The 16,336-nt window shown below is 39.2% G+C and overlaps 3 protein-coding genes across 6 annotated transcripts; all 3 read right to left on the minus strand.

Moving 5' to 3' along the window:
* Positions 1–29: 29 nt before the first annotated feature.
* Positions 30–2,146, minus strand: tmem216 (transmembrane protein 216). The gene is made up of 6 exons (XM_076293035.1): positions 2,051–2,146; positions 1,498–1,511; positions 1,292–1,385; positions 776–868; positions 482–683; positions 30–338 (listed from the first exon to the last, which is right to left on the minus strand). Exons 1-6 carry the CDS (start codon positions 2,061–2,063, stop codon positions 323–325), a joined length of 432 nt encoding a protein of 143 aa, XP_076149150.1. The 5' UTR covers positions 2,064–2,146; the 3' UTR covers positions 30–322.
* Positions 2,147–2,745: 599 nt separating this feature from the next.
* On the minus strand, positions 2,746–4,437 carry LOC143133259 (hepatitis A virus cellular receptor 1 homolog). 2 transcript variants are annotated; one of them, XM_076293037.1, is made up of 5 exons: positions 4,354–4,437; positions 3,743–4,078; positions 3,425–3,486; positions 3,257–3,341; positions 2,746–3,145 (listed from the first exon to the last, which is right to left on the minus strand). In XM_076293037.1, exons 1-5 carry the CDS (start codon positions 4,403–4,405, stop codon positions 3,099–3,101), a joined length of 582 nt encoding a protein of 193 aa, XP_076149152.1. In that variant the 5' UTR covers positions 4,406–4,437; the 3' UTR covers positions 2,746–3,098. The 2 variants fall into 2 exon arrangements, with proteins under 2 accessions (XP_076149152.1, XP_076149151.1); XM_076293036.1 differs by lacking the exon at positions 4,354–4,437 and having other exon boundaries at positions 3,743–4,182.
* Positions 4,438–13,153: 8,716 nt separating this feature from the next.
* Positions 13,154–15,086, minus strand: sod3b (superoxide dismutase 3, extracellular b). Of its 3 annotated transcripts, none has more exons than XM_076292554.1 (2): positions 14,893–15,086; positions 13,154–14,438 (listed from the first exon to the last, which is right to left on the minus strand). In XM_076292554.1, exon 2 carries the CDS (start codon positions 14,415–14,417, stop codon positions 13,791–13,793), a length of 627 nt encoding a protein of 208 aa, XP_076148669.1. In that variant the 5' UTR covers positions 14,418–14,438; positions 14,893–15,086; the 3' UTR covers positions 13,154–13,790. The 3 variants fall into 3 exon arrangements, with proteins under 3 accessions (XP_076148669.1, XP_076148670.1, XP_076148668.1); XM_076292555.1 differs by having other exon boundaries at positions 13,154–14,529; XM_076292553.1 differs by lacking the exon at positions 14,893–15,086 and adding an exon at positions 14,736–14,884.
* Positions 15,087–16,336: the final 1,250 nt, after the last annotated feature.

A 16,336-nucleotide genomic window follows, 5' to 3' on the forward strand; every position in this document is an offset into this window, starting at 1 on the left:
CTTGTTATCAAACAAAACAACAAATCTGAAAATGTTTAACAATTTATTACAAAAATACAATATCATTGTACAAATTTTCAAAAGTTGATAGGACCAAGAACATAAAATGACTAGCTTTGTACAACCAGTACACATGATACCCCTATCTGTAGTTATACAGCCATATAGACACATTCTTTGTCTTAAGTTTATACAAAAAAACACACATAATAGAAACAACATACATCTTATTCTCATGTGACTAGGCCATCCAAGGCTCAGTCAAATCTCAATCATTGCAGATTTCTTCAACATTGTTTGTCTCCAGACAAAGAGGACATTATCAGTATACACTTGACCTTAAATATAGAAAGAAAAGGACAAATCCAATTAGCATAAGCTAATATGGGGCAAATTATTGGATAGAAATTGTACTATTCTGTGTACCACATTGATTGCATTTATTTATAATAAACTTTATCAATCAACTTTATCAACTTACCAAGAGAAAGTTGAGATACACATTATCCCGAGAATCAGTTCAAAGCCATAAAAGCACAAAAGAATAGCATTGAGTATAAACTCAAGCCTCAGCACAAACGTCTGCAGCAGCAGATAGTACACACAGAGCGCTGTGCATGGCACCAGCACAGCCACACTCACTGCCATGGCCAGCTTGTGCTCACAAAGGTTCCCCTTCCAGCCTACAAACACAGAAAGGCCACAAAAGCATTAACCAGTGTGGACAGTGGCGTCGTCATCGTATAAGTGTGCACTTCTGGCAAAAATGACCCACCATAAAAGAGTCTGAGGATTTCTACACCAAGAAAGAGAAGAAGCAACACAATGTCCAGGATGAGATTTGGCGATGGATATGGAAGCATAACACCTGTATGTAGGGGAGACACATTAGAACACTCCAGAGGTCTTAATGCCCATCTATCCAGTAGCAGTAGGAGCATACTGTACTGTTGTTGGTGGCACGCCTACTGTCCTGCCACAGTCACCTACTGTCTTGTGCCATTCGCCTACTGTCCTATGGCACTTGCCATCTTTCTATGGGTTAGGGTTAGAGATAGGGTTGTTATAGTGGGCAAGTGGCACGGGACAGTAAGCGAGTGGCGTGGGTCAGGGCAAGTGGCACGGGACAGTAAGCGAGTGGCGTGGGTCAGGGCAAGTGGCACGGGACAGTGGGGAGTGATGCGGGACAGTAGGCGAGTGGTGTGCGCCACCAATAACAGTAAGTACCGTTGTTGCTCCAGCTGCTTCTCCATAGGCTACACGTCATAGCCTAATGCCTAGAATAACATACCTTTATACACAAACATAAGACACTCTGCGACAAAGAAGGCAGCAAAATACCAACTGTTGAGGTAAAGGAGAACCTGCAGTGGTGTGGAGGAAAGCTGGGAGAATTGTTAAGGTGGGTCTACAGTCTACCGAGTATTTCCCCCCAACAAAATTCAGTACAGTGTGGCAGATTACAGAAGCCTTCTTTTTTTCAAAGTAAAAGGATACTATTGGATGTTTCCCTGCAAAAGAGATACACAGTTATTCAGCAAAAGAGAACATGTGAAGAATTAATGCAGGCAGAGGTTCTGGACACAAACGACTTGTTATCACTAAGACGATAATCTAGCAAAAGACAACAGTTAACATGCTTGCTTGCTAGCTTGGCTAAGTTACGTCGATGCACAACAATATATTGTGCTGCAAAGAGGTAACGTTAACGTTACAAACTTCTCAAACATAAAATTCATGATGCTTCAAAAAACTTACAGGGAACGCGAACCAGCTGGAATTTACACAATTTAAAGTTAACGTTAACGTTAAAGTTACTCATAATAATTTACCCAAGATTTAGATTTAGAAGCTAGTAGACATGTCAAGTTAAACTGTTTTGAAGTGACTTGATGAGCAAACATAACCGTTTTCAATTCGAGACTGGTTCAACTACAGCACATTCACTAGTTATCTAAGAACTATATGTACAGCTATTCTGCATTTTCTACATCCAAAGCTTGAACGAAGTCTTCGTATTTCTACTAAACATACAGTGAATACGACTTACCACTGCCCGCCATGTTGAAATACCATGGAGACGGCGTCACTCACTGTGGACGTTGTATCGCTGGACCAGACGTGACGTCAGTTCTCCTTCTGCCCTGCCAATTTCCTACAGCTTCCAGCTTCCTCCAGTCCTTTTGTTAGTTTGGTAAGGAATAAACCCTTTTCTGTACAGTATCCACGCAACCTTATCGTTCAGAACATAAAAAAACCCCTACAATGCTGCTTTCTTTTGTGTAAGAGTAGGCTTTAAAAATGTTTTGGCCCAAACCTAATTTACCTATTTATATACAGTAGGCCCTAAATGTCTAATGCCAAGAGCATTTTCAAAATAATCAATAGGCTATTAGCCTAGGGCATAGGCCTAAGTCATAGCAAAATTAACTATTTAATATTACAAACCACTTACGCCTTCTTCACTATTATTTGGTCTATCACCAAAGACTCCTTCTTTTGGAAAGACACAAACACCCAGAGTTTACAGTTTACAACCAATTGAACAGAGACTTCATATCCTAAATGTATTTATTTTTTACTTGGTTGTTTGTGTGTGATATATGATATTATTAATTACTACTGTTACACCATAATTTCCCTTTGGGGATGAATAAAGTAATCTATCTATCTATCTATCTATCTATCTATCTATTATGCATCAGCCTGTCTCTCTCCATAATTTGATATTAACTTGGAATGGAATGGATATACTCAAACACTTTATTTTTGGACAGTACACATTGGACACATTGAACAAAAATACAATAATAAAAGGCACTGCCATCCTACAGCCACAAGGTGGTAGCATTGCAGGTCAGTTGTTAATATGAGTGGTTCACAATTAGATTCAAGAAGGATAGCACTGGATTTCACTGTGCTATTTTCTGTTTATATCACCATATACTCTATTGGTTGTCAATCTGTGGGCCTACTGCTCCATGATATGTACAGATATTTCCATAAATGGGCACAATTTGGACAGCATTTTCAATTGCAGCATTTTACTTTCAGCTGACAATATGTCAGTATAAGTTATAGAGATGTCTTGGTGAGGTTTAAGCTGTCGCTTCATGGAATTTCTTCTTCAGGAGGCTTGTCAGGCCTGCTGGGACAAAATGAAGTTACAAGAAAAAGTGGGTCACATCATCAGCTTGCCGTTCTGCTGTAAAACAACGTGTCGTAGCTGTAAGTAAATGATATGCAGGATACAGACCATAAATAAAGACTGGTGTTGCAACTGTCATGATGATTACAACTGCCATTCTTACTATGTTCTGTGGCCAGAACAGTGTGCTTTCCTGGAATAGGGCATAACACAGCTTAGTTCAAATTCTTCACATACAAGTACTCCTTGCTGACCTTTTCATTTTAATTGTCATACCTTTGAATGGACGTGGTTTACAACTGGCTCTTCATAATCCTCTGTAATGGCCAGATTTCCATCTGGAGGGCAGACATTAACAGTTATCTACTACCCTGTAAAGTTTGATGTCAAGCCCATTATTTCATAAGTACAGAACACACAGTATTCTTGCCACCACTTCAAATGGGCCGCGGTCCTACTTTGAAGCACATACCAAATGCTTCAGTGGTGAAGACACTGGTGGGGGGTTCAGGTGCTGAGGAGAAATACCGTTAATTGTAACATATTACTAATTGTGCCCCATCACAAAAGCAAACACATACACATCTGTCTTACCTTTAAGGACAGTCAAATAGATGTTGATCTTCAGGTCATTGAACCATCCAGGTAACTCCACACGGCATCCATAGATGCCACTGTCATTTTCTTGGACATTTTGAATACTGAGGGAGACATCCCCCTCTCTGACTCTTCCTTGGAGCTGATACCTTTCCGACTCCCTGTATGTTACCCTGCCTTCGTCATCGGTTGACAGGAGGGTCTCCGAGCATTTTGTCCAGGGCACCTTTCCTCTTCCCCAGCATATGCTTGTAGTGTAGTGGGTCTTGGTCTTGTACTTGCAGGACAGTGTAACTGTTTCCCCAACCAGTCCAACTATTGTTATGCACTGTACTGTGTAAAGAAATAGAGATCTTTCATCAGATTTCTTCTCAGAGGTAGATTGCACTTTGGGGAGCATACTTGGAATATGTTGTATAGCGGCTTCATTTGGACCACCAGCAGTGAACTGTTAAACATTGATAGACACAATACATGTACCTTAGGATACTTTATGTTTTTCCTCCTAATGATTTGATCCTAGTGTAACACATTATCAATACAACATTGTGTGCAAAAGTTAACTAACATACAACAGAAAGAATTGAATGAATAAGATAGTTCCTTACCTCCAAAAAACATCAAAAGAACGATACAACATGTTAAAAAGAAACAAGACATTGTCCCTGTTGCAAAACTCTGTGGTGTCGGAGTTATTCTTACCAACTTCCTTATTCCGCTCTAAACTGGGATAGATGAAGTCAGCCTGTTGACCAATAATATCTTCCTTGCTGTCACATACATTTTTCTGTTTATTTTCACCCCACAGTGTATTTTTAATTAAACCATTTCAATTTTGTTAAAGCAGCTTCCTGAATGTATAAAGTCATTTCAAATAGTTCATGATATAAAACCATCTATTTTATACATTTCCAGCACCAATATAGCTTTTTTCTCCCCAAATTAAGCTGTATTAATATAAACATTTTGAAGTGCTGTGAAATACATCAGGGTTACAAAGTACAAAAGGTCTAATAGAACTGCCAACTACCAAATAACTTCCTAAACAAAGACAAATGTAGCCAGATACAGGCATGTTTGGCACAATGTCAAAATACAATCACTTTCCAGGATTGGCCCTTATTCAGTGTTTTTGACTCATGCAAACCACATGGCTTAATCTTGATTTCAACAAGAAGCAAACTCAGATATGCTTTTGAGAGCAGCTGAGTCACAATTTATTCCTTTTTGAGTGGTAGCATGTGTTTTTGAATTTGATACAGACCTTTTTTGTAAGACCTCTGAACCCATGTCCTTGTAGCTAAGAAGACGCAAAGGACAGTGACCACTGATTACCTGCAAAAACGTAAGAAAATCAGACAACTGGCTGTCTTTTATAGACTAAGAAAAAGTGTTTTAAGGAAAATGACCCTAAGATCATTACAAACATTCCTTCTACAACTCTTTGCTCCTTTTTGACCTTGACTTCCAGAACATCCCTTATCCAAGGTCTGCCATGTGCTTTTGCTCAGAGATGAAACACAGCTGCCAACATAGAAATATAGTCATCAGCTTGTCTAAAATCTGCAGGCCACTGCTCTACATTCCAAACTGATGGCAAAATAGTATATGTACCTGAGGTCTTTCAGCGGGAGCTTTAAGGTAAATGTTTTGCCGGGTTGCCATTTTCAGCCTACTTAAGAGGGTTAGTCATCTACAATCTATGTCTGTTTCACTCTTGACATGTTAACATTTCGGAGTGAATCAAGCTTTTGAGGCGATCGTTAGTAGACCTTTTAACAGTACGGTCACCACATTAACTGCAACAAGAACATGTCTTGCTCTCATGCTCTCACACAGTCATTCCAGATCTTTCTTTTTACTAATAGTGTCTTTTTGCACTCATGAAAAATCAAGCCAGTTCAGTTGGACAGTATATTTACACTGCATAGAAAGCACTTTGTGTGGAGAATCAGTGGAAATTTGAGTGTGTGCTTTTATAAGATTATCTTTAATGACTTTTCTGTCTCCCTTGAAGAGCAGGGACCTTAAGGTCCCTATGAATAGCTAAGGAAGCTGACCATGAAGGTTAAAGGCGAGTGTAGGAGGAATGAGGAGAAAGGGAAAACGTGCTCCCAAGAAGGAATGTATATGAGAGGAGGGCCGGGGGAAGCTGTCTCAATTACAAATATTCCAATAAAGAAAATTGGCTCTGGCCTGCCAAATGAGATAAATATATCAGGGGGTCAATTTTCTGTAATTCCAGATGACTAGAAACACACCAGTCAGTGTCAGACTAAAACTACTAATTTCTTGTTAAGTGAAATAGAACAGCATTCTATATTGGCACAGATGGGCAACAAAATGCAACAAAACTCTGCCAATGTAATCAAGAGCACCAATATGTTTGTAAAGAAAGCTGATGACAAATGACTCAACAACATGTTCCCATGGGGTCACTCTCCTATTGCACTACTGCAGGGGAAGAATGTCCAAATGTAAACAGAGTCAGAAGCAAGATTAATACTTGGGGATGGAAACAAACTACTCCAAACTCCCATCTGGACTGGGTTTCTCCCTAGTCTCATGTTGGGATTGGAAACACTTTATGAATGGCACAGCTCTTCATATAGCACATATAAGGAACCTTTTGTCAATGATCAAAAGCAAATTACAGAGCAGTGAAGTCCATGTTCCTTGAATTTCCCCTGGGGATCAATAAAGTATCCATCTATCTATCGATCTATCTATCTATCTATATGTTTTTTCCATGTCACATATTTTTACTTTGAAAAATTTGGATTGGTTTGTGTACTGTGGTTGTCATTTGCATAATTTTGGCAACATCACACCTTCTCACCACACTGGCTCACCTGTTTCAAATTATTTTTTAATTGCTAATATCCTTTTCAGGATAGAACGAGACAGATTGTGAGATACAATGAGAGTTGTATAATTTTACAACCACATCTGAGCCCTCATTGGAAACAAGGTGTTGTTGTAGTGTGTTGTTGTTGTTGTTGTTGTTCTGGATACATAACAACCACCTGAGCATATGGTGTGTTTTACTCCATGTTTTCAAATTCACTTCTTTAATAACAGATTTAGTCTGTCTTCAGTTCACACTGAGAAGAGCATGGGCAAGAGTAATTGATTAGAAAGGAGGAAATCACTTATCACCATCATGGGTCCCTTCAATTTTTCATTAACTTAAAAAAAAAAAAAAGCAGAGCCACCTCTGACCATGTACATCAGCCCTATGCTGATGATATTTTAATTAGGCCTGAAATAGATGTGGAACACAACTGGATGTACACTGTAGTGCGTTCCCACAGAGATCAAGGGGTCCAGAAATGCAAACAGAGAGAGGATGCTGGGGGAGGAAGAGGAGACCGCAGAGGCAAACTGTGGTGACAGGGAAGCAGGCATGGTGTTTTTTTTTCTTTTTACTTATCCTGGATTAGAAGGCAATCTATCTATCCACAGTCAGGTATGTTTTACTATTAATATTAAAATATCTGACCATAGTCCCTAGATGTCTGTTTTTAGGCTTTTGGTGTGGTGCTTTTAGCTGTGGAGGCTCTGAGAGAAATAAAGGAGGAAAGAGGAATGATCTCCTCAGAGGTCAGGGGCTAAGCAGGAAGGCTACCATGCAGTGGGAACGCACATTCCTCACATAGGACACTTTAGGTCTACCATGCAGTGGGAACGCACATTCCTCACATAGGTCTTTGACGAGCACTGAGGACAGATGATGTGGTATTTAAAGTCACTTTGTATATTTTTTAAAGCAGGCTAAATACACCCGTTTGCAATAGCGTTTGGAAATAAATGCATATCGTGTTATTGTGTCACATCATGTCATCTCACCATATCTTATCTCATCAAAACAGAAAGGCATTGATGGGTTGCAGACGTCTTTTCAGAACTCTTAACTGCACTCTAAACACTGCTGGGTTAGAAATAACCCAAAAATAACCCAGCGGCAGAGTCAGATAAGGACCAACCCAACATTGGGTTATCTTTAACCCAGCCCTTAACAGGCCTTTCATGGTGCAGTGACTTAACATTACACTCACTTCACTCTGCAACAGCAGTGAGGATGGCGTCTGGCATTTAAATTTGGTGCAATCTATGATTACCTGTGTGTCAGGGAAGTCGCTGAAAGCTGCTGGGAGATTTGCCCTAACCTCAGGTGACAGGCAGCCAAATACACACAGACCCATGGGTGTATCATACTCGTATTATAAATTTGTCTCTCAATCAACAAAACCAAATGGCTGATTTATAATAATAATACACAGTGTTTATAGCTAACCCTGGCACGCATGAACGGGTCATCTCTTCATTTTTCTTAGCAGCTGCTCTGGCTCTTGTGATTATAACCATTTTGTGGACTGATGACTCAATGAGTCACCAAGGCCATCAAATGATAATAGCTTGGGAATCTATTAGTAGAGGAAGATACATTTAATGTTAAAGGGATATTCCACCATTTGGGGAATTATGCTAATTTTCCACCTTCCCTTGAATTAAACAATTGATTTTTACCTTTCTCCAGTTCATCCAGCTGTTCTCTGAGTCTGGCTATTCCATTTTTAGCCCCAGCCTAGCATAGATCATTGAATCGGATTAGACCATTAGCATCTCGCCTGCTAGCATCACGTTTAAAAGTGACTAAGATTTCCGGTAATTTTCCTATTTAAAACTTGTCTCCTCTCAAGTTGTGAGAGATTATATTTTCCATAGATATCATTCAGTGGTGTTCCTGCTGCCTTTTTAATACCCCAAATTTGCCCAGCCTCTTAAGTTTATCATTACTTGCAAACCTCCAAATATCCAAAAAAGGAACATCCACCCATCTTTCCCCTCTGGTGCATTAATAGCCAAATGTTGCTAAAACTGGTCATATTACAGACCTTAAGAGAGTCTCAGAAACAGCTTTCTGTTTTTATGATAACCCATTATACATCATCAGAGTCTAGCTTTGGCATCTTGTAATGGAAGGTTTAATAATGTCTTTACTTATTCATTCCTATTATTTTAATTTGAAAAGATTTAAAAATTCTATTTTTAGTGAGTTGATATGTAAATGTTATGTCTATAAATAGGAGACTATTGCCAACATATTTTCAATCCTTCCAAGAAAAAGAGAGCAATCCAGGCATTCCAAGGAGGGTGAAAAATGAGGAAGGAACTTGGAAAAAGCCTTTATTATAATGGCTACATCGATTGAAAAGCCAACATGTTAATCAAGGCTTAACATTCTCTTATTTTCAATACTTTACTGCAAGATCAAGCCAGGTAGTGTTGCATGAATTCTGATGGAATTAAGTCTGATGCACTGTTCTCTTTCACACAGATAAGTGCACACTTACACACACACACACACACACATGCACACGCACACACACACACACGTACACACCTACCCCCTCCACACACACATACAAATGTAAAGAGTTTAGCAATTAGAGAAGAAGAAGAAGAATTCCTTATATTCCTATATTTATACTCCTTATTATAATAAGAATTCCTTTGGGGGAGTAAAATTATTTAAACTCAAATATCAATTACATTGAAATTAGTCCATTTTAATTTATAATGTGTCGGTTTCATTTACATAGCCGTAAGTTTATTTGTTCTTTTTATGTGTGAACTTCTGTACAACCGTCTGTGTTCACATTCAATTTCCTGTGCCTCATGCCCCAAATACTACTCAAGAGAAAAAAGCTTCCCACATCAAGGGATGTGATTCCTTCTCGCTTGCACAATCCTCTGCTTTGTTAAGAGAAAAAAACGCCCTCTGGACGTCTTGTTGAAACTCCTTGGAAACACCATGGAGACGTGCAGTCCATTAGGTTGGAGGTCTGCTTTGAATACCAAGAAACAGTGGTAGTGTAATAATATTTTTCCACTGAGCAAAACATAAAACACTCTGGAGAACACACAGTCAAATCCTTTTAATACTATCATTTGTAACTTTTCTGTTGTTATTTAATTCAATGCTTTTGAACCTTCCCAGAGAGCATGGGTCTCAATGGTGCTAATATGTGACATGCTAAAAGTATTGAAATAGGCCCTTTTGCAGTGTATGAATATTTTTGATATATGTCAGAAACTATAGACTGATTTTCCTTATTGTGAGAAAGTCAGTATTATATACTCTATATGTTTTGTTTATCCCAAATATTTAGAGTTAATTTTGCAGTATATTTCAAGCCAGTCACATTTGGAACAAATCTGGAAGGTTTGTATAGTATGAATCCTACAGATATTATGTTCAACCAGTCAGTGTTCCCATAGCTTTGGCAATCAGTATCACAGACAAACTTGTCTTTTTCAGGGATGTGTTGCTCACAAAGTATGCGCTCCATACTAAAATACTCACATATAACATGAATTGTCGGCAAGTAGATGTCAGAGGTTCATGCTAGACACAGTCCATGCGCCACAGCTTCACCACCCATTTGTTTATATTTTCACTTTAGGACAAATCATTGTTTCAGGTTTTGCTAAAGCTTTCAAGACTGAAATTACCTTCAAACCTGAACAAGACCTTCAAAAATGTTTGTAGATAACACAGCTGTTTTCAACAGTGGGCTGTAAGTCAACAAGAGTGTTTGTATAGCAAGGAAATACACAACTTTTCCCAGATGTACTCATGTGTAGGCATGCATAACCTATTATCAAAAAATTAAATATTATCCTTTATTTCTAAATCAGGCCAAAGATCATCTCAGAAACTACAAAGGAGAAGGTGGAATAAAGCAACGCATCACAGAAAACATGCCCATGAGTGGCACCATGATCTGCTTGGACATGTTGGGTAGAACTCTGGTGTTGCTACTAGGGATGTACCTACCTAGCAATTAGTCTGTCCCAGGATGATGGACAGAGACCGTCTCTTGTTTTCCAGTGTACCACACAAGAGGAGAGGTGAAAGGGACTTTGGAGAGTGTCTGCTGTGATTAACTGCCTTCTTGGCAGAGCCAGGCCTGTTTCTCATGGCAAATAAGCTGAAGAGGCTCTTAGATTCTCCTGTGTATTTTATTTAATTTTATTTTGTGGGCTGAATCCAGAGCCAAATTAGAAATTACTAAGGAATTTAGATCAATCACAGATTGGAGGCTTGGGAAGGGATTTTATTATTATTAAGATTAAGATTTTATTATTCCATTTCACATTGGAACATCATTTCAACCAGCAAACATTCTTTAACTGAATCACATGTCTATGGATTCATAGACAATGTTCATTTGTGTCAACCTAAATGTATTGTTTTTGCTTTTTATGGACTGTATCAGATTGTATACATAATCAAATGTGCCCTATATTGAGTCCTATAGATCACATCACTTGATGCAACTGCTCAAAATAGCTTTGGTGGCTGACAGGAAGTTAGTACTTATTCTCAGTTCCCCATTAGGGACTTGGAGTTTTGTGTATAAACAAGAGTCCATGCGCACTCTGGTCTTGCCAAATCTGATCAATAGATGGAGTTTCTGCCCCTTTCCTGACGCACCAGCCTATCACTGTGCCCATGAGAATTGTGGGAAGCTGGGATAGCCAATCAGAGAGTAGGAAGAAGAGGGCATGTCTGTTTGCCAAATAGGCCTAGTGCTTTGTGATATTATTATATTATACAATACTATACAGTTTACAGTTGTTTTTGCTGACAATTTTGAGTTGTGTGCAACTTACAGTAATAGTTATGTGAAACTGAGATTCTTTAAAGATAAGCTTTGGCTGGTCTTCCCCCTCTGCATTTCTGACTTTCGAGATGATTGACAGGATTTGAAAGAGTTGAGATAGTTTGCAATCATTACATTATATTATGATTCCTTTAACCTTGGGAAATCACAGCCAAGTGTCTGTATTTGCCCATAGGTTTTTTTCCTGGTCTCTGTCTCAGGACATTCAAAATTTCTCAGGATGAAAATATCCCCGCCCCTGTAATAATGGAGCTTGGCATCATCAGATGTCAAGAGAGCTATCTCCAAAACCTTTATTTTGGGATGTTTATAAACTTCCATAAAAGTTCATTTAATCTGTGTCCTCTTGGCAGACGACACAGCATGTGAGTGCTGCCTGATGGATGTCATAGGGACTGAAAGTGCAGCAGTAAGCATTATCAGAACAGCTCATTATATGAACTCATTACTTTAATGATTCATATTCCATATTGTTATTGATATTTTTGCTATTATTACTATTACTACTACTTTTTCAACTCTATTTGAACTCTACTAGAATACTGTATGTCACTTTGGACAAAATGTCTGCCAAATACTAACCATAACCATATACCATAACCAAATACCATAACCATAACAATAACCATAACCATAACAATAACCATAACCAAACACCATAACCATAACCAAATACCATAACCATAACCTGAGAAGAACAGGGTCCTTTTGGAACAGCCTTTTGTAGAGGACCTTTATTCACATATAAGTACAATACAACAGGAATGACCATATGTGCACATGAAGCTTGAGTTTGAAGTTTGTGGTATTAATAGTGGATTTACAGTATATGGTTGATAGTTTGCTAGCATGAAACACATTAATCATTGAAAATCTATTGTAAGAACAGCAGACAGTAAACTGGATGAATGTAGATATGATCTCAAGCACCCACTGTTACTTACATCACAATTGCTAATGGCTATGAATCCAGTACAGAAACAGCCTTCCAAAAATCATGCCCAAAATTGGATGCAGGAAGCATGTTTAACCTCTGGAATTTTGAATATCTGACATGCTCCTTTTTCCCACAATCCATACTATCTTTATTTATACTCCCACTGAACTCAGATCAGTGGGATAAATGTACAAATCCTGGCTACAGACAAAAATACTTTTATCACAACTTATACACATTCATTTCATATGAATAAGTTACACCTTTCAAGTGTCAATATCCCAGTAATCTTCATGTTAATTCATCAAATCTTTAGTGCAGGTGGCCGGGAAGGGGCAGAAGAGGGTTAATATTGCACAAGATAGCTATATAGTCTTTTTAATGATGAAATTCACAAATATATTACAGACTTAATTGGAAGGTTCATGTGTGTTGTATTGTCAGTTATCGTCTGGTCTCATCAGTAACCACCACGAGGGCGAGGGCATGTTGTTTTTCAGTTGTTGCCTGAATTATTATTGCTTTATATGGCCCATTAAATCAACATCAGCTATGCTGGCCAGTGGGCACACGAGAACACCTGACAAACAATAAAAGGTTAACAAACCAACTGGGCTGGATGAGATTTGATCTTCTTTGGGCTTTATCTGGCCTTGCGTGGACAGTGGGAGGCACAGTTAAGCCCATTCTGACTTTCTGTGCTTTTTCTGCCTCAGCCTGCTTCACTCCAGTCATGCCCACAGTCCTCCTCTCCCAGAACAGTGTCTCATACACATATGGATCTCATCAAATTTATTGAAGGGTTCATGATACAAAATCAAGAGCTTATTAGAGGAAACCATGGAGAGATAGCGAACAGGTTCTGAAATAAGTGCCAAAAAATATACGGTCTGAATTCTTTCAAATGAGGTTGGATTGTTTTTGATCTTGTACAAAGGATTTCTCAGAGGCCATCATAGCGATGTAGTGCACCACAGTGATGGTTGAAGGAGTCTTATTTCAAGGATTGAAGGCTCATGCACTGATAAAATCCCAAATTCAGTTTTCTTTTGTGTTGTGCAATTCAACGTAAGCAACGGTATATGGGATACCTTTGTTCAAACTTGTTGTAGTAAAGATGAAATATGTAGATATAAAGAAAAGAGCTAAAAGACTTTAAAGCATCCCTATGCATTCAGATAATGTATCAGGGCCTTTATTACAAATGATAGCAGGCAAAATTGTCTGGCCCAGGCAAAATTAACTAAATGCATGAAAAACTGTTAAAAGAACCCAGAGGCAGAAAACAGTGAAATATTCTCATTACATGAACTTCATTGTATTGCACTTAGTATGGACAGGTATTGTATACAGCACGTTGGTGTATTTAGTGTGGTCCATAGTGTTACGTGTGAACGTACAGTCAGTTTCTATATCACACTCGTCTGCGCTTTTGCTGAAAGCGGTCCCACACCTTAGGCCTGGCCATCCCAATAACACAGCACGCCAGCCTCTCTCCAGCATTTCCATGAAGGAGGCTTCCTGCATCTCCACCACGACCCAGGTCATCTTCCTTTGCATGGACCACCACTGACCTGCCGAGAACTGACAGGCCACCAAAAAGTGTGGCATCAGAATCCAGTGTCTGCACAATCTTCCCGTTGGAGGGCGGGAAATTGCCAAAGTCTCCTGGATGGCGTGGATGGTCAACTGATACGGGGTCGTAGTGGCCTGCAGTAGAATAGCATCCCTCAGTCAGGTCACCATACTGATGAATATGGATGGCTCTGAACTGTCCGTCAGAGGTTGGAAAACCATGTAGATTGATCGCCACTTTAATCTTATCGTCAGCGTGTTCCTGCTTGAACATCACATGCCCATAAATTTTTGGCATGCCAGTGGCAAGTTTGTAATTCGGCCGCATTCTGCAGGTAGCGTAGAGAGTCCCACTGTTCTCGTTGAGCTCAGGAGGACCCACCTCATTAGGGACTGAATCGTCATTGACACTGAGGCATATATGACAACCACAGAGGAGCAGGAGATATTGAAGAAGATTCACCATTCTGACCAGACCTACAGTAGGCTACAGAGGACAGCCATATTAGTTGGCATATAGGGCTAGGCTATTATGTTTTCACTGCCTCCTGAATCATATACTTTTCAGCTTCGGTAACCTAAAATGAAGAATAAGATGCAGGTTGCTTTTCAATTTGACTACTCACTAATGCTGCTACTGTACATTATCGCACGAAATAAAAAAACAAGTTTTGGTGTGCGGACACAAGGCTAGACAAGACAGGAAGTGCATACATGTCGTCCCGTTTTAATCGTGATAAAAAGGCATGCAGAGTAGGCTAGGACATGTTCGAAAGCAAATTACTTTTGTGCAACGCCATGCCATGTTGTGAACCGTATCTTCGCTTCCCTGGTCAAACCCGATCCACGCTACTTCAGACGATACGCATTGTTTCTTAATGTAGCCTATATTATTTGAAATTTACATCAACCATTTATGAGCAGTCTGTAAAGGCACGTACCTTAATACCTGGAAGAAATATGCCGTCTGAGCAGATTCAGAGACGTAAGTTGACTAACATTACAGTAAATGCCACTCCCACTAAATTATAGTTTTGTAACAGTGTTGTTGCAAGTTGCCACGTCTCAAAACAAAACAGTAACTCCCAGTAAGACAGTAAATAAGCCTATAGTTTTTGTAAAAGACATTTCAGCATACGTTTCCAGCCAAGCACTGGATTGTGTAAAAGTGTAAGCCAGTCTTCATAAATTGGTTGGTTACACTGGAAGGAATCTGAACCAAACACCAGAGGAACTTCTTACCCGATTTCTAATGCATGTGGATAAGATATAACTTGTTATTTTGATCTTGTTATTTTGAAGATATGGCCTCTAGCTTTCTTTGTTCGTTGAACTGGATTGCTTGGGGAAACTGGAGGTCTCTTAGGTCCCAGGTCTCATTATGGTGTCTGAATTATGTGCCATTGTGTGTTGTGTCTGAGTGGAACGATCAGATTTTTCCAGCACAATATCTGTACTGAATAATTCATACAGATTGGTTTATCAAAGATGGTACTCGTCTGATATCAGATTAATTACATATTCACAGAGAAACAGATCTTTCTATAGTTCAAGTATTTAGTAGATACTTCTGTCAAAAGTGACTGCAAAACATTTAACTGAAAGAAGGTTCAGTTGTTACAGTATTGGCACAAGTTAAGGGTCTTGCCTGAATACAAATCTGGTACACAGAATCTAATACAAATCTAAAGTTGTATACTATTCACTGTGCAGCCTTGTCACAGGACAGGTTCTGTAAAATGAATGCAAACCACCCCACCCCACCCATAACACACACACACACGCACACACACACATACACACACGCACACACACACACACACACACACACACACACACACACACACACACACACACACACACACATTTGTGCAGGCCCAGTCGCTACTACCGTGTTGCCAATATGACCAAGGCCCAGGAGAGGAGAGATACTGAGGAAGTAATACAAAAACTGTGGGGAGTTGATCTGAGTGGAAGATTGAACTGCTGCTATATCTCTGAGCTGAGCTGCCATTTATGGTACCAAAGCATTAAAGTGGAGTTCTTTTCCATGCTGTCACATCACTGCAAGCAACTGCAAAGCTTTCAGCTGTATGTTGTCTTGATCTGTATCGGTTACCTTCTGGTGGATGCTTCATGATATGATTTATGTAAGCAATTTTCTGTGTTCATGCATCACTTGAATAAATGAGCTATTCAAAACATGTATTTACAGTTTTTCTTGATCGTTTTGATACCTGTGTCAACTCTGAAATCACACTCTCAAAACAGTTAACACCCGTGTCTGAACAAAAGCACTCTGGACAAAATGACACATTTTGCTTGCAAAAGGCTGTTACTCTCTCAAAACACTTAAAATATGCAGCAAAAGCAAATCTTGCCTTC

The sequence above is a fragment of the Alosa pseudoharengus genome, unplaced genomic scaffold (assembly GCF_046254945.1).
Source record: "Alosa pseudoharengus isolate Yale_2024_CS ecotype anadromous, Long Island Sound unplaced genomic scaffold, YU_APseudo_1.1 YU_APseudo_1.1_scf_19, whole genome shotgun sequence".
Taxonomy (NCBI): Eukaryota; Metazoa; Chordata; class Actinopteri; order Clupeiformes; family Clupeidae; genus Alosa; species Alosa pseudoharengus.

Coding starts and splice junctions, on each gene's coding strand:
- tmem216 (XM_076293035.1), bottom strand. Junction 869..1,291: donor TCTTATGTTTGTGTATAAAG/GTATGTTATTCT, acceptor CCCTACATACAG/GTGTTATGCTTCCATATCCA. Junction 684..775: donor AATCCTCAGACTCTTTTATG/GTGGGTCATTTT, acceptor CTGTGTTTGTAG/GCTGGAAGGGGAACCTTTGT.
- LOC143133259 (XM_076293036.1), bottom strand. CDS start 4,145: ATGCTCCCCAAAGTGCAATCTACCTCTGAGAAGAAATCTGATGAAAGA. Junction 3,342..3,424: donor TAAACCACGTCCATTCAAAG/GTATGACAATTA, acceptor GCCCTATTCCAG/GAAAGCACACTGTTCTGGCC. Junction 3,146..3,256: donor AACACCAGTCTTTATTTATG/GTCTGTATCCTG, acceptor TTGTCCCAGCAG/GCCTGACAAGCCTCCTGAAG.
- sod3b (XM_076292553.1), bottom strand. CDS start 14,756: ATGGCATGGCGTTGCACAAAA. Junction 14,439..14,735: donor TGGCATGGCGTTGCACAAAA/GTAATTTGCTTT, acceptor TGTCCTCTGTAG/CCTACTGTAGGTCTGGTCAG.